Genomic DNA, 22942 nt, shown 5'->3' on the forward strand with positions numbered 1-22942 from the left:
CTCTTTTTTGAGCTGTAAACATGCTCCCAAGCGTGCCTCTCCCTGCGGGGCCTGCAGCGAGGAGTGGGCCAAGCTCACGGCTGCTGTCAGAAGGGGTAGCAGGCTCTGCCCCAGCAGCGCACAACCCGGTGGGGGTTAGCAGGGTGAAAACCATCGCCCCCAGCAAGCCCACGCTCAGTATAAAAGCGACGGCAGGCTGGCAAGCAATGCACAAGCTGTTACACGCAGTTTGGTGTTTTGGGCCTTGCTTACATGCTATCGATTGCTCAAGCCACGTATTTTCTGTGCTGTGTCACTGCAGCCCCCTGTGATTTCTCTGGGGAGGCTCACGTCGAGGGGCTCTGGGGATCACTCTTTCCCACCTGCTGTGGGGTCACCTGAAGGAAATCAGAATCTTTGGTACATCTGGAGGTTACAGGGATGGTCTGCATTCCCCCTGATTCATGTGAGGGCTTTGGGGAGGCTGCCACGTTTGTGCCACGTCAGTGTAGGTAGGAAGGAAAGAGACCTGGTAATGAAAATTGGGATGAAACACACATCCTTTCCAGCAAGGTGTCCCCTGTGCCAAGCATGTCAACTTCCTCCTGGAGGGCAGATTGGTGAGGTAGAACCTGGGTATATTTGGAGTGCGATTTATTTGCCCTCCATAGCCCAGCCTTAGAACAGAGGTGGACCCAAATGGCACCCCAGCAGCCCTCTGCCAGTATTCTCAGCCAACCTCCCCCGGCGTTCGCAGGCACCGATTCCGCACTGAGAGAGAAAGTCAGCAGGCAAATGTTCTTGCTGTTTTCCGCAGCGCCCCCTGAAAAAGTAACTACACCCCCAGTCAAACCACACAACCCCAGCCTCTTCCCAACTGAAATCCGCCTCCGGCAACACAAAAGAGCCTAACAATGCCACCTGGTGACTCCTGTTATATTAGCAAGTATTCAGCTGGTAGATTTAGCAACTCAGCATAAAACCAAGCCAGCCCTTTCTGAGGTAAGCTCTTTGTCAGGAAGAGTGCATCTAGACTTGCCAGCTGTCTACACTGGCCGCTTGAATTTGCACAAGAGCACTGACTTTGTAATGTACAAAATGAGTGCTTCTTGCGCAAATACTTTCACGCTCCCGCTCAGGGATAAGCCCTCTTGCGCAAGAATACTTGCGCAAGAGGGCCAGTGTAGACAGGCACGTAAATTTTTGGCGCAAGAAAGCCCAATGGCTAAAATGGCCATCAGAGCTTTCTTGCGCAAAAGCGCATCTAGCTTGGTACGGATGCTTTTGCACAAAAGCACTTTTTGCGCAAAAGCATCCTTGCCAATCTAGACACTCTTTTGCAGAAATACTTTTCACGGAAAAACGTTTCCGTGAAAAGTATTTCCACAAAATCATGCCAGTCTAGACGTAGCCAAAGGGTTTTCTTTTTGTTCCATTTGTACAACACCTGATGCCACAGGGCCTGGCCCGTGCTTGGGGCTGGGAAGTGCTGTGGTGATCCAAATAACGCCGGAGCGCTGCAGTTGTAATTTGTGGAATAAGGGCAATTGCCCATGTTTGTGAAGTGCCGGTGACCAAATCCTCCTCCGCCCATGGGGGCCGAGTGCCGGCTACCAGCAATGCCTCTGGAAGGGAAAGAATTCTAAACATCGTATTTCCTTTTTGCTGCATCTCCATCAGTGTGGACAATTCATAAGAACATAAGAACGGCCACACTGGGTCTGACCAAAGGTCCATCCAGCCCAGTATCCTGTCTGCCGACAGTGGCCAATGCCAGGTGCCCCAGAGGGAGTGAACAGAACAGGTAATGATCAAGCGATCTCTTCTGCCATCCATCTCCACCTGCTGACAAACAGAGGCTAGGGACACCATTCCTTACCCATCCTGGCTAATATCCATTAATGGACTTAACCTCCATGAATATATCTAGTTCTCTTTTAAACCCTGTTATAGTCTTAGCCTTCACAACCTCCTCAGGCAAGGAGTTCCACAAGTTGATTGTGCACTGCGTGAAGAAGAACTTCCTTTTATTTGTTTTAAACCTGCTGCCCATTCATTTCATTTGGTGGCTCCTAGTTCTTATATTATGTGAACAAGTAAATAATTTTTCCTTATTCACTGTCTCCACACCACCCATGATTTTATAGACCTCTGTCCTATCCCCCCTTAGTCTCCTCTGTACCAAGCTGAAAAGTCCTAGTCTCTTTAATCTGTCCTCATATGGGACCTGTTTCAAACCCCTAATCATTTTAGTTGCCCTTTTCTTAACCTTTTCTAATGCTGGCATATCTTTTTTGAGATGAGAAAACCATATCTGTATGCAGTATTCAAGATGTGGGCGTACCATGGATTTATGTAATGGTAGTAAGATATTCTCCGTTTTATTCTCTATCCCAGCATTTCCCAAAGTGTGGTCCGCGGCCCAGTACCGGTCCTTAGAAAAAAAATACCGGTCCTTACAAAAATTATCACACACGATCCTATTAATTTGTGTGATGGGGTAGCAGCACCCCATACTGCTGAGCGTGGCAGCGCGAACCCCTTGGGAGAGAGCCCGCCACTGTGGCATCTCTGCTGGGCACGGTACCGGGCAGCGGGGCTGGATCTAGCAGGTGATAAGACCCAGGAAGAAGGCTGGGCATCGTGCGCACCGACACAGAATGCTCAGCACCGGACGCAGTTGGGAGAACCGGTGCCGGCTGATAAAGCGGCTGGGATTGGGGCCAGGAGTGGGGCGGAACAACCCGCCAGACAGGTAGCACCAGTGACACAATTTATTTGCATATTATAATTTTCTTATATATGCAAATAAATTTTATTGGTCCTCCAAAAGCTTGTGAATGGGTTTACTGGTCCCCAGTGTCAAAAAGTTTGGGAACCCCTGCTCTATCCCTTTTTTAATGATTCCTAACATCCTGTTTGCTTTTTTGACTGCCACTGCACACTGCGTGGACATCTTCAGAGAACTATCCACAATGATGCCAAGATCTCTTTTCTGATTAGTTGTAACTAAGTTAGCCCCCAATGTTTCCCAATGTGCGTTACTTTACATTTATCCACATTAAATTTCATTTGCCATTTTGTTTCCCAATTACTTAGTTTGGTGAGATCTTTTTGAAGCTCTTCACAGTCTGCTTTGTTCTTAACTATCTTGAGCAGTTTAGTATCATTTGCAAACTTTGCCATCTAACTGTTTACCCCTTTCTCCAGATCATTTATGAATAAGTTGAATAGGATTGGTCCTAGGACTGACCCCTCTCCATTCTGAAAATTTACCATTTATTCCTGCCCTTTGTTTCCTCTATTTTAACCAGTTCTGAATCCATGCAAGGATCTTCCATCTTATCCCATGACAACTTAATTTACCTAAGAGCCTTTGGTGAGGGACCTTGTCAAAGGCTTTCTGGAAATCTAAGTATACTGTATCTACTGGATCCCCCTTGTTCACATATTTGTTGACCCCTTCAAAGAATTCTAATAGATTAATAAGACATGATTTCCCTTTACAGAAACCATGTTGACTTTTGCCCCACAAATTATGTTCTTCTGTGTTCTTTTTAAAGATTGGCATTACATTAGGCATTTTCCAGTCATTGGGTTCAGAAGCTGATTTAAAGGATAGGTTACAAACCATAGTTAATAGTTCCTCAATTTCCCATTTGAGTTCTTTCAGAACTCTTGGGTGAATGCCATCTAGTCCCGGTGACTTGTTACTGTTAAGTTTGTCAATTAATTCCAAAACTTCCTCTAATGACACTTCAATCTGTGACAATTTTGGACACTCTGGACAGCAGCGAAAACAAGCTGAGGATTTATTGTACACCAGCGCTGGTAGAGTACCCACCAGGGGTTAACCTGGAGAGCACTAGTTATTCAAAACAGGACATTGAATTATATAGGCAGCAGGTGAGTGGAGTGGAAGCAATTTCATAGGTTCTAGCCGCAAGATGTAATGAGCACATAAGTCAATTAAACTACAAAAGTTACACAATATCTCCACCCGCCGCCAATTAAACATCTTATCAATAATACAGGTAGTTATTCCTAACAAGCTAAATAAGCCAACAGACATGTTAATGACAACTTTGCTGAAATTATGGTGTGTCTACTGCAAGATAATTACTTCCTCGCGTTGGCGGGGTCCTTGAGATCCAGGCTTAGTATCTAGAATTCAAGGAGACAGTGAGAAGAACTTCCGCGCAGATTGTTATGGTACCAGCCAGGGCCTTATCGGAGTGAGGCCGTTTCGGAATGTGGTTGCCAGGGCGATCAGGGTTAAGTTAAATGTTTGCTCTGTTCGTTCTCAGGCTTAGTCTCATGATTTAGGATTTAGATGAGAGTTCTTAGCAGAATACCATGGACTGCCTCAGTTTACCCCTAGACTGTGTCTAGACTGGCATGATTTTGTGCAAATACTTTTCACGGAAAAGTTTTTCCGTGAAAAGTATTTGCGCAAGAGAGCGTCTACACTGGCACGGATGCTTTTGCGCAAAAGACATCTTTTGCACAAAAGCATCCGTGCCAGTGTAGATGCTCTCTTGCGCAAGAAAGCGCCAATGGCCATTTTAGCTATCGGGCTTTCTTGCACAAGAAATTAACTTGGCTGTCTACACTGGCCCTCTTGTGCAAGAATACTTGCGCAAGAGGGCTTATCCCTGAGCGGGAGCGTCGGAATATTTGTGCAAGAACCACTGATTTTGTACAGTACAAAGTCAGTGTTCTTGCGCAAATACTCGCAGCCAGTGTAGACAGGCAGCAAGATTTTGCGCTGCGCAAAATCATGCCAGTCTAGTCGCAGCTCTACACAATTCCTCAGATTTGTCACCTACAAAGGATGGGTCAGGTTTGGGAATCTCCCTAAAGGCCTCAGCCGTGAAGACTGAAGCAAAGAATTCATTTAGTTTCTCTGCAATGACTTTATAGTCTTTAAGTGCTCTTTTTGTATCTCGATCGTCCAGGGCCCCCACTGGTTGTTAGCCAGCTTCCTGCTTCTGAAAACATTTTATTACCTTTTGAGATTTTGGCTAGCAAAAAAAACTCATGTTGCAGCAATACCCTGAGTCTCCAGTGGAGATCAATGCTCCAGTGGGCTGGACAGTGGGCACATATTAAAACACAGCACTAGCCTTACAAAAAGTCTCACAGCTTATGGGTCAATTGGCTTTCTCTTACACCCCCTCTTCCTGCAACACCTCACCTGTGGAGTGGGAGAAGATGACCTAGCTGGCTCCCCTCTCCCCCACAAAGCCCTGGGAGAGAGGAGGTGAGAACCTCTGGAGTGGGGAAAGATGCAGGGGTGGAGCAGCAGAAGGTATCACTGCAGGAACTGGGGGTGCTAGGGCTGCCATGTCTGAAGTGCAAAAAAAAAAAAAAGGGAGAGTCAGGAAGAAACTGGGTCTATAACACTAGGCAGCTGTGCACTGAGCACCCTTTTGGATTTCCCAGGACAGCTGCTTCAAAAAGGGGATGGTTCAGAGCAGTCTGAACAGACGGCAAGCAGGAATGGGGGGCATAGATAATTGCTGCACTCGGGGAGGAGCAGATGGGTTTGGGGTGATGTGGACTGAATACGTTACAATGTGGTTGTGATTATTCCCCTTTATTCAGCTCTGGTGAGGCCACATCTGGAATATTGTGTCTAGTTCTGAGGCCCCCACTACAGAAAGGATGTGGACGCATTGGAGAGGATCCAGCGGAGGGCGACCAAAATGATGAGGGGGCTGGAGCGCATGACCCACGAGGAGAGACTGAGGGATTTGGGTTTGTTTAGTCTACAGAAGAGAAGCGTGAGAGGGGATTTGAGAGCAGCCTTCAATAAGGTGACCAGATGTCCTCCTTTGAGGAGCACAGCCCTTCTTTTGATAGCCCTCCCCAATAATTATGTCCTCCTTTGAAAAAAATTGTCCTTCTTGTCCCACTTTGCTTAAAAAAATATATCCTGCTGTTTTTTAAAGGATCATTAGACTGCTTGTGGGCCCCGATTCTGAGCGGCTGGGAAGAGGGGGGGCCCTACAGAAAATCCCAGCCCTATAGGGAGAGGGGGCCCTACAGAAAATCCCAGCCCTATAGGGAGGGGGGGCCCTACAGAAAATCCCAGCCCTATAGGGAGGGGGGGCCCTACAGAAAATCCCAGCCCTATAGGGAGGGGGGGCCCTACAGAAAATCCCAGCCCTATAATCCTTGGGGCGGGGAAAGCAGTGGAAGGCCTGCCCCCAGAGAGGTTTCGGGGCCTTGCCTGGTGTCTCAGCCAGGTGTGGGGAAGTGGTAGCGGGCAGGCGGGGAGTGGGGGCCATGGGTGAGCTGTTTGGGGGGGAGTGTGGAGGGACCCCCCCCCCCACAGGGACGCTGCTCCTTTAAGGAGTGGAAGGGAAAAAAAGAGGGCCCCTGAACCAGGAAGTGGAACAGGCTGGGCCCTGACACAGAGGTGGAGCTGATGCTGCAGCAGAGCGAGCAGCCTGCAGCACGGGTGGCCTGATGCTCAGCGCCAGGGCAGAGGCGACGGGGAGCCACAGGTACGCGAGCTGATGTACCCCTGCAAGAGCTCTGTGTACCCCGTGTTGGGAGCCGCTGAATGGAAATCAGGCCTCCCTGGGGTGGATTGGGAACCAGGGATTGAACATGTTGCCTGAGGTTTCCCTCGTGGCATAGTCCGGGCTAGGAGCTGGTGGCAAATACGTGTGCAAGGGAACATGCAAGTGTGCAAGGGAACGTGCAAGTGTGCAAGGGAACGTGCAAGCCTGTAGCGTGCAAGGCAGGGCGAGGGATGCTGCTTGGCTGCTAACGCATGAGCCAGCACCTTTCAAATTGTGGTCTAGGCAGGGGCCTCCCTCTGGCTCCCCCGGTTCCATTTTGCAGCCTTGCAGGGTGGGGATAAAAACAGGCACTAGGGGGGTTTAATCTCCCCCAGGCGCCCCACCTCTGCTGATCTCTTTGGAGTTGTGCTGGGGAACTTGGCGGAGTGCGGCAGGAGAGCTGACAGACAATGACCCGGTCATGGTCTGTCAGGGCAGCACCCATCTCTCTCTTCCATTTGTGGGTTTAGTATCCGGGGCTGGGGGACCGGTGGTGTCAGCAGCTGTTGCACATGCATCGCCCAAGAGTCCTGAGAATTTCAGGGGTTCCCCGGGAGCTTCCCCAGAAACCATTCCCAGCATGAAACATCCTCAGAGCCACCTTTCCCCCTCGTGTCCTCTGTGTGTGCAGCAGCAGTGGGGTCTAGTAGGAAGAGCAAGACAGATTTGCATTTGGGTGACCTGCATTCAATGCTCGACTTTGCTACTGATTCTCCATATGACTGTGGGCGAGTCATGTCCCTGCTCAGTGCCTCAGTTTCCCTCTGGAAAAAGGGAGGGCTAACACTAATGGCCTACCTTTGTGAAGCTCTCTGAGAGATTTCCAGGGAGCCTGAGCAAACAATGCCTCTGCCGATTTTGTGGGTGCATTTCTGAATTTTTGTTTTGAAAGAGAACAAACCACTTGGCCCCACATGTAGCCCAAAAGAAAGAATATTTGTGGTATTCAGGCTGCATTAACCAGTGTTACATGAGATGTGCCATGTTTGCACTGTGAAGGCTGCCTCTAGGCTCCAGTAACTTCCCTCCCTTAACTCCGGGTGCCATGCCCAGCAGCTCTCTACTCCTACCAGCTGTCCAGGGCTCTGTCCAGGCATTCACTAGGGCACAGCTCTTCAGCTTGTCTTGTGGGTAACTAAGGGGCAGGGAGGTGTGATGTGTTTGCCCTTCATCTTCTGTGTTCGCTCCTGAGCTGCTGCTGCCCTCTCCCTTGTGCCATGGCTGCAGGAAGAGATAGGCATATGCCATGGCGGGATTTTAAAAGGAGCCACATGACTTTATGACCAGTAATAGTCAGGGGACCTAGAACAGTGTCTCTCAACCGTTTTTTTTTTTTTTTTTTTAAAGTATACCTTTAAAAAAAAAATTATAAATACCCCCAGTACCTACAGTTTTCAGACACACAATTTTTTTCTACCATTGCAACACATTTGTTTAAACAATTTAATCGTGGCCGGGTAAGCGATGAGATTTTTGGGTGTAAAAAGTACAAAAATAATAAAGCGCTGTAAAACTTAAAACAAAACTTCATTTTTCTCCATATTTCAGTTGTGTTGACGCACCCCCAGACTTCTCTCCAGTACCCCTGGTTGAGAAACTCTGACTTAGGAGAAGGCTAATCCAATCAGTGTTTCAGGGCAGAAGCCAAGGGCAGCAGGTCAGGAAGGAATTCCTGCCCCCCCCTCCCCCACCCCTCACTCCCCACAATTCAGCGTTCTGCAACAGGCTAAGTCCTTCAGGTGTTGTTTTCATCCTCCTCTGCTGCTTTTCTCGGAGATGGGATAGCTCATTGGGCAGACCAGTGACCTCATCTGTCTCCTGGGATATCTTCGCGTCTCAGCTGGTACATGGGGGGAGATGGGTTGCTTGGAGCCACAGTGGCAGGAGATGGGGTACTGGGTTGGACAACCCAGTGGTCTGAGCTGGATGCTGGGTACCCCAAGGGTCTACCTATGCAGCACTTTTATGAGCCAATGTATCCTTTTTTCTCATGACCTCTCCTGGCTGCTCTTGGGGTTTTACTGCATGGCTGGGGGACCTTGGAATGTGTCCCCCCCCCATTCTGGATGTGTCCCGTGCAGGGCTGGTGAGATGGAAGTTCCCCCAGCAAGCTGGCTGAAGAGATTTGACAAGCCGTCCCGTCTCCTCCTCCATGCGATGATGTCCGGGCCGTGTGGGGCGCTGGCTGCCTTCCGAGCCCTCCAGCGCATCCGGTCCTGCGACGAGCCGGGCCGGGCGTTCCACTGGCAGCTCTTCACAGAGACCTTGTGTGCGGAGGAGCCCGTGCTGCGGGGGCCCAAGAGGACTCTCACTTTGTAAGTCACTTACAGCATCCGATTAGAAGTCTTGCAATAACTCCTCCATTAAACTCCAGGGCTGTGTCTGCACTGGCCACATAACCCGTAATAGCTATGGAAATGAGAGAAGTCAGAATAGGGAAATGCGCGGGGGATTTAAATATCCCCCGCGGGATTTAAATAAACATGGCCGCCGCTTTTTTCCGGCTTGGGGAAAAGCCGGAAAAGAGCGTCCAGACTGGCGCGATCCTCCGGAATAAAGCCCTATTCCGGAGGATCCTAGTAGGAATAAGAGATCCTCCGGAATAGGGCTTTATTCCGGAGGATTGCGCCAGTCTGGACGCTCTTTTCCGGCTTTTCCCCAAGCCGGAAAAAAGCGGCGGCCATGTTTATTTAAATCCCGCGGGGGATATTTAAATCCCCCGCGCATTTCCCTATTCTGACTTCTCTCATTTCCATAGCTATTACGGGTTATGTGGCCAGTGTAGACACAGCCCAGTTGTGCTGGCTCTTTAACGGCTCGATCCTGCACGATGCTGATTGCCCTGGATGCTCATTAAAGCCAGTGGGAGATGAAGCAGCTCAGCATCGTGCAAGATCCGGCTTGCAGTGGCCTGTACTGGGAGTGTGGGCTGAGGAAAGAGAGCAGGGTGAAGGAGAGAAAGAGCAGCGTGCTTGTCGACATGTTAATCATGCTTTGCACACGCATGTCCACTGCAGTGCTGGCAGGGGGTTCCCTGTTAGCCAGAGAAAAGTGAGCAAGAAAGTGCCCTGTTCCAGAGTGAGGCTGTCGTGCAGTCAGACTGCTAAAATACATGCAGCTGTCCCTGTTGGTGGTCTTCTGGGTGGAGAGTGGGCCCAGACCCCAGTGCCCCCCAGTTTGGGGTTGTTGAGATCCGTAGCCTTCTCCTGCAAACCCCGTCGGACTTCAGGACAGTCCATCCCTGCTCCTCTTTGGCGAGTTAGGACTCTTGGAGGCAGCACCCGCACCTGACCCTTCCCCTGGAGCAGATCTGTGATTGACTCTCTTTTATTCCTCCTCAGGAAGCCGATCCTGCTGCTGCTTCCTGTGCTGTGCCGGAGAAACCTCTTCTCCCTGCTGCAGATGGAGCATGGCCGCGTGCCGAAGGACTGCCTCAGCCGGCTGCTGCAGGCCACCGGGAAAGATCCCAACCCAGACCTGTGGGTACAGGCACTGGGGAAGCTGCTTCAGAGGGGACTGAGCGAAGAGAGGAGCCATTTGACCCCCGTGCCACTGACAGATACGTGCCGGCAGCAGCTGAGAAGTCTGTGCCAGAAGATCATGAGTGGCCCTCAGAGCAAACTGGACTTGGAAAGGAAATGGGGCTGGTTCACCCCGGAGCATCCAGACCCCGAACTCTGGCCTGCTGGGGATGCAGCCGGCTCTGCAGCTCAGCTTGGGAAACGCAAGCAAGCTGCTGAGGAGAGTCTGGACCCCGGAGGGGAGAGGCAGAGGAAAAGGTCCCGGCTGGAAGAGGACGGGTCGGACCTGGAACTTCTGGCAGGATGCGTCTTTGGGAAAGGCGCTGGTGCTAAGGAGGATGGAATTGCTCTGGAGGAGTCTGGACATGAGTCCGTTCAGAGCCCAGTCCGGGGGGCGAATGAAAACGCCCAACGGGACGCAGTCGTGGAGATGAGAGAGGCCAGTCAGGGTTCCCAGCAGGACACCTCAGCAAAAGTCCCTGATTGTCTGCAGGTACCAGCTAGTGTTAGAATTCCTTCCTTTAGTCTGTTCCTTCGGGGGGGAGGTATCTCCGTGCAAGCAGAGAATGCAGAGCCCAGCCTTTCCAAAGTAGCATGGCCAATCTCCCCCTTTTCCTCTCCCTGTGCCTGCCTGGTGATGCTCTATCCCCTGCCCCAACCAACAGCCGCACCCAGTAGCTGGAGCCTGTACTGTGCCGTCAAGGCTACCAAAGCCAGGTGTCATGGCGCGAAGCTGCAGGAGTGGGGCTGGAGCTGAGGGCCTGTTTCCAGGGAATAGACGCTGTACATGTGCCAGGGATTATCTTGTCACTCCAGTTTCTGAGCCATTTTTAGCAGCTGGCAGAGGTAGCCACTAGTAATGGCTGTCGTTCAAGGAAGAACGACTGTCATTGGTAAACCTCCTCCCAGATCCCAAAGGGCTCTAACTCATAGCAAACCGGGTGCGGCATTTTTAGGGCTCCTGTTGCTCGCTCTTGAAATGCAGCTGCTTCTGGAGTGAAGGGCAGCAGCTCTGTAACAGCCCACAGCAACGTTCCACAACAGTCCAGAACAGGAGACTGAAGGAGATTGGGTTCTCTTCCGTCCCCTGTCGCATCCCAGAAACTGAAGGGGAAGTAAAACGGGATGGGAGATTGTCTGGGTGGCTTTGGGAATTTTGCCTCCCTCCTGCCTCCTTGTTCTTTCTAGGCTTTAACTGTTTTTAAATGTTTTTCCCAGATGCAAATACCTAGACTTAAGATGCTACTAGAGATGGAGTCAGATGTAAGTATTTGGCCCACTCGGAGCACTTTGTCTAAACCAGCTTACACTAGGGCTCCCAGAAAGGGCCCATGTTTGATCTCAGGAGGGGTTGACCTGTAGAGAGCAAAGGACAGTCCTGCTGCTACAGCCTCCAGGTTCACACACTCATGAACAGCTGTGTCCAAATGGACGTACCCATTCGATATCACTAGGCAGCTGATACACCAGAGCAGATGCCCTCTCTGAAAGTGGCTGGGGCTGGCTGCACAGAGGAAGGTGCTAAGTCCCTGTAATGCATGGTGTTATCCCCGCTATACAGCTGGGGAAACTGAGGCATAAAAAGACTGAGCACTTAGCGCCAGGTTATGTAGTGAGTCCGGGCAGAGGTGGGAACAGAACCTGTGAATGGAAGCAGTCAAGCCTGCGTTGTAACCAGTAGGCAATACTGCCTCTCAGTAATATCCTCTGCCTTGCCTTTCAGATCTGGATCTGTCCAAACGTGTGTGTGGCAGCAGAGCGTGGTTTCCTTTAAGGATGTTCAATTGTGGTTATCTGGCTAATTGTGTAGTTGATACAGTTTGTATCAGCTATACAATTAGTCAATAAGAGCCACCCACACTGCGGCTCTGCATTTTAAATGTAACAAGAGCCGCTGGGCACAGTGTCCCGACCAGCGCAAGCAGGGACTGGTCAGCCTGTCTTGTGCTGAGTCCTCTGTCCGCCGTGAACAGGGACTGCTGCTGTCTGCAGGCAGGGGCTGCTCTGGCACCAGCCACGGATCGTGGCGGCAGCTCAGGCTGCTGCGAACAGGAGCTGCTTTGCAGCAGCCTCCCCTTCCTCCTCCCCCCACCCACGACTGCGCAATAAGCTGATGCTTATTGAGTAGCTGACTAGTGGACGACTTGCTGACCTTTGAAATTTGCCAGGGGAAGAAGGATAGAACCTGCTATTCGTCTAGCCTGCTTGATTGTCTGTTTCTTTGTAGCAAACAGATGGCACCGCCCCTCCCGAACTGCAGGTCCTGAACGAATGCACCCCTGGCCAGGTGAGTGAGCAGTGACAACACCACGAGGGCCGCTCCTTGCAGCCGGTATGCGAACCATCCCGAGGGAACCGGCCTCTGATCCTTCTCTCGGTGCTTGGGAAATGTCTCACTGCTGCTGTGACGCTTTGCACGGCCTCTCTCCCCTCTTCCAGCTGGAGGGACTGTGCTCCTTGCTCCAGTTCTCGGAGAGCCCGGAACGCGCCCTTGTGCATTTCTGCACCTGGCTGCTGGCTCTCACGCCCGAGCTCAGCCACTCCAACGCAGCGGTGCTGACGGAGCAGCTCTTCCTCCAGCGGGTAGGTACACACGGGGGGTGCTGAGCTGGCAGAAGGCCCCTGAGACTCTGCACCTGGATCCAGTCCCTTGTCCATCTAGCCCAATGTCCTGTCTTCCCACGGTGACTGGTGCCAGATACGTCCGAGTGAATGGAAAGAACAGTCCCAGTTCCTGGTAGTAAGAGGTTTAGGGACACCCAGAGCATGGGGCTGCATAGCTGCCTATCCTGCTAATAGCTATTCAAGGATTTATCCATAAATGTATGTAGCTCTCTTTTGAACCCTGTTATAGTTTTGCCTGTCACAACATCCCCTGGCAGGGAGTTCCACAGGTTGGCTGTGTGTTGTGTGAACAAACACTTCATTGTATTTATTTTAAACTTGCTTCCTGTTAACTTCATTTAGTAATCTCTGGTTCTTATATTATGGGAAGGGATAAATAATACTGCCACACTTCCTCCATGCCATTGCTGATTTTGGAGACCTCTAACCTATCCCCCTTTAGTCTTCTCTTTTCTAAGCTGAACAGTTCTAGTCTCTTTAATCTCTCTTCAGACAGAAGCTGTTCTGTATCCCTGATCACTTTGCTGCCCACTTTTGTACTTTTTCCAGGTCTATCCATGTGGCGACCAGCACTGCATGCGGGAATTCGGTGGCATTATGATATTTACTGTCTTATTAGCGATCCCTTTCCTAACGATTCCCAGCACTCTGTTTGCTTTTTCGACTGCCACTGCACATTGAGTGGATGATCCACAGTGACTCCACGGTCTCTTTCCTGAGTGGGATCAGCTAATTTAGACCCATCATTTGTCTGCAGAGTCGGGATTATGTTTTCCAATGTGCATTCCTTTGCACTTATCAGCATTGAATTTCTTTTGTCAGTCAGTTGCCCAGTGTCGTGAGATCCCTCTGCAGCTCTTTGCACTCAGCTTAGGGGTTGCCTATCACCAGTGCAAGTGAGGATACTGGAGGAGGGAAGCGGGGAAGCTGCAGAGAGGGGCCTCGGCCTGGCTTTAGCTGTGTCTCTGCCCCCGTACCTCAGATGTCCCCTGGCTTTAGAGAATAGAGCAAAACAGGTGCTGGTTCTTCCACATCAGCAGGGATGCTGCCATTTCTGACTGGTGTGTGCTAGACTTAGGAACATTCCCCCTCCAGCCCGCGGGCTGCTCTGAGTCCCTGGGCTGGATGGGCAGGCGCTTGCGTTTCCATGCTAAGTGTGCTTCTCCCGTGCCCTAGGTTCTCGCGCTGACCCAGCCGGCCTCCCGCCATCTCGTGGCTGCGCTGACCTCATTCTGCTCCAAGTACGCTCGGCCAGTCTGCTCTGCCTTGATCGTGCCAGCCCTGCGGGCCCCGGGAGCAGGTGAGCACGGAGCCCTACCGCCCTACAGGGAGAAAGGCCTCTCGGAGGCCGGGTGTCCATGCTGCAGCCAACGCCGCTGCGGTACCTGATCTGTGAATCGCCCTGGCAACCGGCACCGTGTGTTCCGGGGTGAACGAAGCCGCCCGGCTGTGAGCGGCTGAGGGCGTGCGAATGCCTGAGGACTCCTGAGCCAGACTGAGAGGGAGAAGGAGCCCTGGGTCGTTAGGGACGATCATGGGGAAACCTGGCAGCTTAGGAAATGCCTAAGATTGATATTGTAGCGAGGGCTCCCCTGCCACGTTCTAAAGGGCCACGCTCTGCCCTGGTGTAGAGTGGCCCTGCTCCAGCTTAAGAGGAGCAGGACGCCAGGCCCGAGTGGCATGTCTGGAGTGAGACCAGGCCACTCCAGCCTGGACTCTTTGGGTGTGAGTCCCAGTGACAGGCGTGGTGGAAGCCGGACTCTCCGGCACGGCAGATGCGGCAGGCCAAGGAGCCAGGGCTGTGAGGGCACGCACAGTGTGCCACGGTGATGTTGTCGCTCTGATTGCGGAGATGGGCCACAGGCACCTCTCCCAGGTTTGGCTAGGACGGCCAGCGCTGCCATCTCATCACTGCAGGCCCCGCGCGGACCCAGCTGGTGTGCGAGCTGATCGAGGACTGCCTGGAGCCAGAGTATGTGAGGCTGCTACTCAGGTAAATGCTTACAGACGGGGAGGACTTTCCACCCACTGTGTCCCCTCACAGGGAATAGCTAGCGATTGATACCACCTGCTGGGGCATACAGGCACTCCCTCGTGACCGGCTGAGAGCCAGGCACAGTCCTGGATCCACACAGCCCACCCCCCTTGTTGCACAGCTGGAGATGGGGGCCAGCAGGAGGGCTGTATACCCCGAAGAACTTTGAGGGCAGAGGGGGGCATTTAGCCCCGATCTGTGTCTTTCTCAGGCGCAGAAAACACTAGAAAGGGTTTGCTGGGAGAGCTAGTCCAGCCACACACAGACACCCAGTCAGACGCAGCTTCTCCTGGCTAAAGAATTCTCTTGTCAGACTCGCTTATCCCAGGTCTTCTAACAAAATGAGGTGAAACGCTCTGTGCTGGCGCCTTTTGCCGGCACAACCGCATCCCAGCTGTTCGCACCCTTGGCCACTGTGACGGCACTGGCCAGTTTTTCTAGCTTTATTCCCCTTTCCAGCCAGGTCCTGGAGATGCCTTGGTCAGGGGAGCTCCTCACTGTTGTGCAGACGTTACTGGGAAAGCAGGTGAGCAGACACGTTCTCTCGGGGTGGATTGAAAGGCCCCTTTGGAAATTAGCTGGGTGTGAAATGAGTAGCAGTGAAAAGTGCTGGCTTGACAGCTTGGAGGTTTGGAGTCCTCTTCCCCCCTCCATTCTGATCCACACCCGTTTTATCCACTCCCCGTACTACTGTCTCTGGGCTGTGCGGATTGAGTGAGAATACTGTAATAGACTACTAGGACTGGAAGGGACCTTGTGAGGTCATGGAGTCCAGTCCCCTGCCCTCATGGCAGGACCCAGTACTGTCTAGACCATCCCTGATAGAGATGGAGCATTGCATGCTGGGACCAGCAGTCTTCATGGGCGGGCAGCACCTCCATATTATGGATGAGGGCAGCAGGCGTCTCTCCCCCTCCCGTGCTGCTTTCAGATACCTGGCAATTTCCCTGGGTGTTCGGGTGCCCCGGTGTTAGTGGTGCCGACTGCTCCTTGGTTCGGTTTTTCCGAACCGAGCTCGTCTGGGCCCCTCAGTATTAAAGGCTCCCTGTCTTCTCCTTTTTCGCCTTGTTCCCTGGCCACGTCTCTCTTTCAGGTGGAGCTGCCCCCTGAGCTCTTTAACCTCCTGGTCCTGAAACTGTGCCGGCTGGCCCAGGAGTTGGCGCAGTCAATGAATTACGCCAAGGTGATGATGGCTGTGCTGACAATCTACAGCGGCAATGTGAGTCAACCTGAGAGCTGTGTCCCCCTGGAGGCCCTGCCGTTACGTAGCCAGGGCCAAGAGGAAACTCAGGGATCTCAGTTTAAATCCCTTTCTGTTGGATGGGACTGTCTTCTCCACTTCCTGTCTTAAACAGCGGTGCACCACACATCTGGAATTCCTGACGTCCAGCGACTTAGACGAGTTGCTTAGATCCCCCAACTCAGCACCCCTAGAAAATCATGTCCAAGGCCCCAAATCAGTTACCCCTTCTGAACAATAGACAAGGTGTCTTAAGCCAGATTTAAAACCTCAAGACTGCCTGGCACCCCAGCAAGATACCTTGAGTTCTGCACTATGTATTCAATCTAGGCCACTGGTCACCAACTAGTAGATCAGGATCTACCCGTAGATCTTGGAACCTCACACGGGTGATACTGACTAGTTTGGCCGGGAATCTACCAAGTGCCGGCACTTCAGGTGCCCCTCCACCCACTGTCCTGCTGCTCCTGCCCTCTGGCTTGGAGCTGCCCCTGGGGAGCCGCCTGCTCGCTGTGCAGGATGTGGGATGGGAGGTTCAAGTACCAGCCATCCTGGGAGCAGCCAGACAGCCATCCCAGGAATGGGAGCAGTGGGGTTAAGGCAGGCTTGCTTCTGCCCTGGCCCTGTACCACTCCTGAAAGCAGCTGGCATGTACAGCAGTGGCCCCCTGATCTACAGGCACCAACCTCACAGCCTCTGCTGGCCACAGTTCCCCATTACTGATCAATGGGAGCCGTAGGAGTGGGGTCCTCAGGCAAGGACAGCATGTGGAGACCCCCTGCTCTGCCTCTCTCAGGGGCTGCAGGGACATGCCAGTCCTTCCAGGAGCACAATGACCACAGGAATAATTACTGCAGACATGACAGGTCAGGCATTTTAGAACTCACTGCTCAAAGAATTAAATGTGAGCATACGAGAGAAATGAAAGTAATGAAATGCACAGACCCGTCAAAGACCAAGAAGAACCCAGCACCAACAACCCCACGTGTATGGTCAGGAGCTGAGAGGGAAGGACAGTGTGTGTGTGTGTGTGTGTGAGAGTGACAGATTTGCATTGCCAAGGTCCAAGGTCCCTCCATCCCCTTCTCTCTGTGTCCCTTCTCTCTGTGTGGAGACAGGGTGCAGGAGTAGGGGGAGTGGAGACAGGGTGCAGGAGTAGGGGGAGGGGAGGATGGACACCCTGACACCAGCTCTTCTCCCTCCCACATCCTGCACAGCGCTCCAAGCCAGAGAGCAGGAGCAGCATGACAGTGGGTGAAGGGGTAACTGAAGTGCCAGCACTTGGTACCTTCCCAGCCATACCTGTTAGATGTTCCAAGAGCTACTGGTAGGTCACCACTGCTGCCCTATGCCCTAGTCCAGCCCACCTCCCTACTTTCAAGCAGGTCCCTTATCCTGTGTTGGCTGCCTGGTCACTTCCAGGGTGGGCAGAGGTGGGGCTTGGGCTGCTGAGGGGGGATGAGACTCAAACCCACCACCCTGTGCTCCCCAGGCAAATGCCCTATTCCTTAAGCCACTCTAGAATCCATCCCACCTTCCTGCCTTCAGGGCATCCCTTATCCTGCTTTCCAGATGTAGGTGCCAGCTCCATCACTGGGACAGACTGTGTTGGCTGTCCAGCTGCTCCCAGGATGGGTAGAGGGACTTGAACTCACCACCTTGGGCTCCTCAAGACCAGAGCCTGCACTCCCACTCTGCCCCCAAGCCTCAGCCTCAGCCTGGTGAAAGCAAATGAAATTTGGGGAGGAAGGGGGATGGAGTGAACAGGGTGAGGCCTGGGAGAAGGGGTGAGGGGCAGGGTCTCAGAGAAGGGGGGAAGGAGGCCGGGCAAGGGGATTTGGGTTTGAGGGAGATCTGACATTGCACTGAAATTGAAAGTGATCTTGTGGTTAAAAGGCTTAGAGACCACAGATCTCCTGTGGGCCAAGACCTTTAAAACCCCTCCTCTCTGCTTTAGGGGCCTGGCGAGGACATTTTCAAACATGGCCACTGCTTTTGAGTGGTGTTGTTTTGGGGAGCTCTGCCAGAGACGTAGGGCCTGATTTTTCAGAGGCATTGAGCATTTCATGCAGAAAAGGTGCGGCAGAACAACACCACCCCCCCCAGCTCCAATGGAAATTCGTGAGCATTGCCAGTGATTTCAAAATCGCCTCTGAAAATCAGGCCCCGAGCGGCTCTAGTTAGGCTCCCAAATTCAGGCTATTCATGCCGGGTAGCTCAGTGCACCTCGGTTGTGGATGAGAAGGGAACCAATTCGTCCCAGCCACCGTTCCTTTGAACCGAAGACCAGTGTAGCCTAAACAGCTTCTGTTTCCTCCTCCTCCCCAGATTACGCCGGCCCACCGGAGCCATATATCTGGCGCGCTGGATCTCAACCACACTGCGCTCCGGAAATCTCTGCAGGCTGCCCTGGAGAAAGTGGCTCCCAGGTGAAAAAGTAAGTCTATCCCCTGTGCTCCAAGGGGATGGGAAAGCCTCCAGGTGGTCTGCCCCAGCCAGGGCATGTGAGAAGACGGTTCTGTGCTCTTGTGTTCCTAGTGTCAGTGTGCTGGCCACAGGCAAAGCTGCCTTGACACATGCAGGTGTGGAAACTGCACTGAAGACTTGCTTTAGCTGTTGCTCCAGGGCTGTGTCTAGATGCATCCCTTTTCCATAAAAGGGATGCAAATTAGACACGTCGCAATTGCAAATGAAGTGGGGATTTAAATCCCCCCACTTCATTTGCATAAACATGGCTGCTGCTTTTTTCCACTTTGCCAAGCTCCGAGCTGGAAAAAAGTGGCAGCCATGTTTATGCAAATGAAGCGGGGCAGATTTAAATCTCCCCCACTTCATTTGCAATTGGGATGTGTCTAATTTGCATCCCTTTTACAGAAAAGGGATGCATCTAGACAGCCCAGGGTAAAGATCCCTGTCCCTCAGGGTACGTCTACACAGCATTATTTCGGAATAACGGATGTTATTTTGGAATAACATAGTGGGCGTCTACACAGCAAGCTGTTATTTCGAAATAATGTCGAGCTGGTGGATGTCTTACTCCGACTCCTGTAACCCTCATTTCACGAGGAGCAAGAGAAGTTGAAGGGAGAGTATTCCGCCTTTGACTTCCTGGTGTGTAGACTGTGCCAAAAGCCAAATTAAGCTATTTCAACAGTTGCGTAGCTTAATTCGACATTTGCCCTTTTGTGTAGATGTGCCCTGTGTGTTTTCTGAGTCTTTCTTCCTCTTTCTTCCTCCCAGGTGAAGTTGCCCACGCACACGTGCCGGCCGTCCTAATGGAACAGAGCAGTAAAATGACCCGGAGCCACCGAGGATCTGGCAGGGTGGAAGAGGGCCCTTTTACCACTAGTGACTGTGATGAGCGCTCTCTAACACAGGAAGAGGGCGGCTTTCAGAGCTGTAGTTACAGGCAGCATAATGGAGCTGTGAGAGTAATGCCAGACTGGTGCCCCACAGCATACGTCTGAAACGAAAACATTTGTTGAGCGACTTCAAGAGGCAACCTGGCTCCCCCTTCATCTAAAAGATTCTGTGTATGGAAAATCCCATAACTAAGGCAGAACTAAAATTCTAGGGGAACTCCCGGCGTAACTCCCCTTATTAACACCCCATCTGTCCAAGGCACCTGTGTTCCTACTTGGGCTGTTTTCTTGCATAAAAACTCTTCACGCACGGTGGCGCTCTCTGTATATTTGGATCTCCTAAAGCAGAGGGTTTCTTGGCTAAGCTAGCTGATGCTAGAGCAAACCAGCTCTCTGTAAAAACTAGTTTGGATGAAATAACTTCCTCTCCCTCCAGACCTTGACCTTCCTGGAGGTTCAGACTCCTCCGCCTTTTTACTTTCCCTTCGTGCAAGTGCCAAAATAGCTGATGAGGCTAGACTATGAGCAGGCAGCACTAAAAACCTCTTCTCATGAAACTTCCAGCCCAGCTGGGAAAGCAGATGGCATCGCTGAGGTGTTGATTAAAACCAAACTGAGTGAACTGGAGATGTTATTGGGTAAGAGCAGTTTATAAAGTGAGCCCTTTATAAGTGAACTCCTTGCTCCAAAGGAATGAAATGTTTACAGGAGACCTGCCCATGGGTTTCTGCAGTAAGCATTCCCCCAACCCCTGCAGAAGAGAGCTTCAGCCTCTGTTATCTCAGGAAAGGAGACAGTTTGCCTCTGGGTGTCTTCAACACTCAGTCTTGTCCTTTGGGCTCACTCACTTTGTGTTCATTGGAGGGATGTTAAATTGCAAGTCATTTTCGAATCGAATAGTCAATACATTTTTGCATCATCTATTTGATTAGTCGATAGGGTGCTTCTGCCGTTGAAATGTAGCAACAGCTCTAGGGCTGTTGTTACACTTCAAAAGTGCCGCATGGAGCCCGGGGTCAGCTGGGGACTCCCCCACTGGCCCTGGGCTCCCTGCGGTGCTGCCACTTTGAAACGCTGCGGTGTCAGGCTCCTCACTGCATTTCGAAGTGGCTGTGCAGCATGGAGCCTGGAATCACTCCCCCGCTGAGACTGGGCTCCACGTGGCACTGCTGCTTTGAAATGTACCCCCTCCTCCTCCCCTGCTCCTTGAGGCCCCTTTCTGATAGAGGCAGCAAGGGGGTGGGGAAGCGTCTAGTCGACTTGACTATCTGATAAGCATTTGCTTATTGGATAGTTGACTAGTCGACTGGTCCTTCACATCCCTAGTTCATTGCACTTCCCTATTGCTGCCGGTTGCTCACAAAAGCATTTTTACTTGCAGTGTCCAGCTAAAACCTGGAGGAAAATGCCTCAGTGGTCTTTCCTCTTGGGTGCATTGCCCTTTTTCTTCCTCAGTGCAGTACAATGAAAGAGATAGTTTAATAACCCACCCGTGGCCCTGAGCCTCTTCCCTCTGGGCTTCCGCCGGATGAGTCAGCCCTCAGCTAAAGTAGGATGGGTCACTCACGGAGGCAATTACCAGTTCCCCCAGGGTCAGCCTGCTCTAGCCTGTATCTGTTTCCATGCCAACTACAGATGTAAAGGTTTAACTGGTAAGCCTGTGGGTCCCATTTTGACTTGATACTGTCCCTTTAAGGCCACATTTAACAGCGGCGGTGACAGTCTGTTTCAATCATAAGCCCTTAAACTGTGGGGTGTGACAGGGCCCAAGCTAGCCCACATGGGGAGGGCAGGTAGGGAGTGCCAGCCAGCCCCGTCTGCCTCCCTGGCCATGGCTTCGGCTTCTGGCCCTGCACCCAGCTGCAGCTGCCTTCCTGGCCTAGTCCCACCCCCCAGCCTTGACCCGTTGATGCAACTCTGCTCCCAGCCCCAGATAGGGCCCCTCAGCTTCAGCCCTCTTACTAGGGTTGCCAATCCCCTGGCACTGGCCTGGAGTCTCCAGGAATTGAAGCTTCATTTTTAATTAAAGATTGTGTTGTGATTATATCACCAAGCATACATCCAACCAAACTTGGCAACCCTATCCCTTACCCCTGTCCATACCCAGACAGGATAAGGGGGGGCATGACTGAAAAGTGTGGGGACCACTGGTTTAAATTAGGGATGTCTTTTGCTTTTCAATAGCCACATTCTTTTCCTGCTTGGGATTTCAAACAGAATTAGAAGCACTTCAGTACGATATCTTATGTGCTCGGGCGTTACAAGCAAAGTACTTCCTTCCACAGGTAAGATGTGATGAGTTACTGAGCTGCAAAACTAGCATGTTAGAGGAATAACAAGAATGTCTAAAACCTTAGTAAAAGGATCAAGTTCACCCGCATGACACTGCACACATGTGAGCAGTAAATGTAACAATACAGACAGTTCCTTCTTCAGCCCTCCCTGCCCCCCATCCCAGGGAACAGATTAGCAGCTTTGGTCGCTCAGGCCGGGTTATACAGTTATGACCGAGCAGGCATTTCCTCAGTTAGCTATCCTACTTTCAGTATAAACTCAGTTTTGGGGCATTCCTGGATTTCAAAGGAAATTCCCAGCAGTGGATTTCCCTAAACAGTAATATGCACAACTGATTAAAGCCACATAGACAAGGCCATGTGTATCGAGCTCCTCAATTAGCTAAAGCAAAATGCAGGACTATGCAGCACTTTAAAGACTAACAAGATGGTTTATTAGATGATGAGCTTTCGTGGGCCAGACCCACTTCCTCAGATCAAATAGTGGAAGAAAATAGTCACAACCATATATACCAAAAGATACAATTAAAAAAAGTGAACACATATGAAAAGGACAAATCACATTTCAGAACAGAAGAGGGATGCAGGGATGCAGGAGCGGGGGGAGGAAGGAAGGTAAGTGTCTGTGAGTTAATGATATTAGAGGTGGGGAAAGTTAGATGTCTGTGAGCTAATGGTATTAGAGGTGATAATTGGGGAAGCTATCTTGGTAATGGGTAAGGTAGTTGGGGTCTTTGTTTAATCCCCCCCGGAGACTGTCGAATTTTAACATGAATGACAGTTCAGAGGATTCCCTTTCAAGTGCAGATGTAAAAGGTCTTTGTAGCAGAATGCAGGTGGTTAAGTCATTGAGAGAGTGTCCTTTCTGGTTGAAATGGCAAGAAATAGTTTTTTCTTTGTGATCTTGTCTGATATCTGTTTTGTGGGCATTAATCCTTTGGCAAAGTGTCTGAGACGTTTGTCCAATGTACATCGCAGACGGGCACTTTTGGCACATGATACCATAAATTATATTTCTGGATGCGCAGGAATATGTGTTCTTAATCTTATAACTCACTTGGTTAGGTCCAATAATGGTATCAGCAGAATGAATATGTGGACAAAGCTGGCAACGGGGTTTGTTGCAAGGGAAGGTACCAGGGTTGGTATTAGTGTGGTATGTCCTGTGGCTGTTGGTAAGAATCATCTTGAGGTTAGGTGATTGTCTATAGGAGACTATGGGTCTGTCTCCCAGAGCCTCTTGGAGTATGGTATCCTGTTCTAGTATAGGCTGTAGTTTATTGATAATGTGTTGGACAGGGGGCTGTAGGTGAT

At 51.3% G+C, this 22942-nt stretch overlaps 1 protein-coding gene across 1 annotated transcript; it reads left to right on the forward strand.

Moving 5' to 3' along the window:
- The first annotated feature begins 6300 nt into the window (after window positions 1–6300).
- FANCE (FA complementation group E) lies at window positions 6301–19644 on the forward strand. Its single transcript, XM_006115721.4, has 12 exons — window positions 6301–6491; window positions 8633–8866; window positions 9893–10565; window positions 11291–11335; window positions 12300–12359; window positions 12512–12655; window positions 13874–13997; window positions 14615–14690; window positions 15192–15258; window positions 15826–15951; window positions 18301–18409; window positions 19213–19644. Exons 1-11 carry the CDS (start codon window positions 6454–6456, stop codon window positions 18403–18405), a joined length of 1692 nt encoding a protein of 563 aa, XP_006115783.3. The 5' UTR covers window positions 6301–6453; the 3' UTR covers window positions 18406–18409; window positions 19213–19644.
- Window positions 19645–22942: the final 3298 nt, after the last annotated feature.

Source organism: Pelodiscus sinensis, chromosome 27, assembly GCF_049634645.1.
Source record: "Pelodiscus sinensis isolate JC-2024 chromosome 27, ASM4963464v1, whole genome shotgun sequence".
Lineage (NCBI taxonomy): Eukaryota > Metazoa > Chordata > Testudines > Trionychidae > Pelodiscus > Pelodiscus sinensis.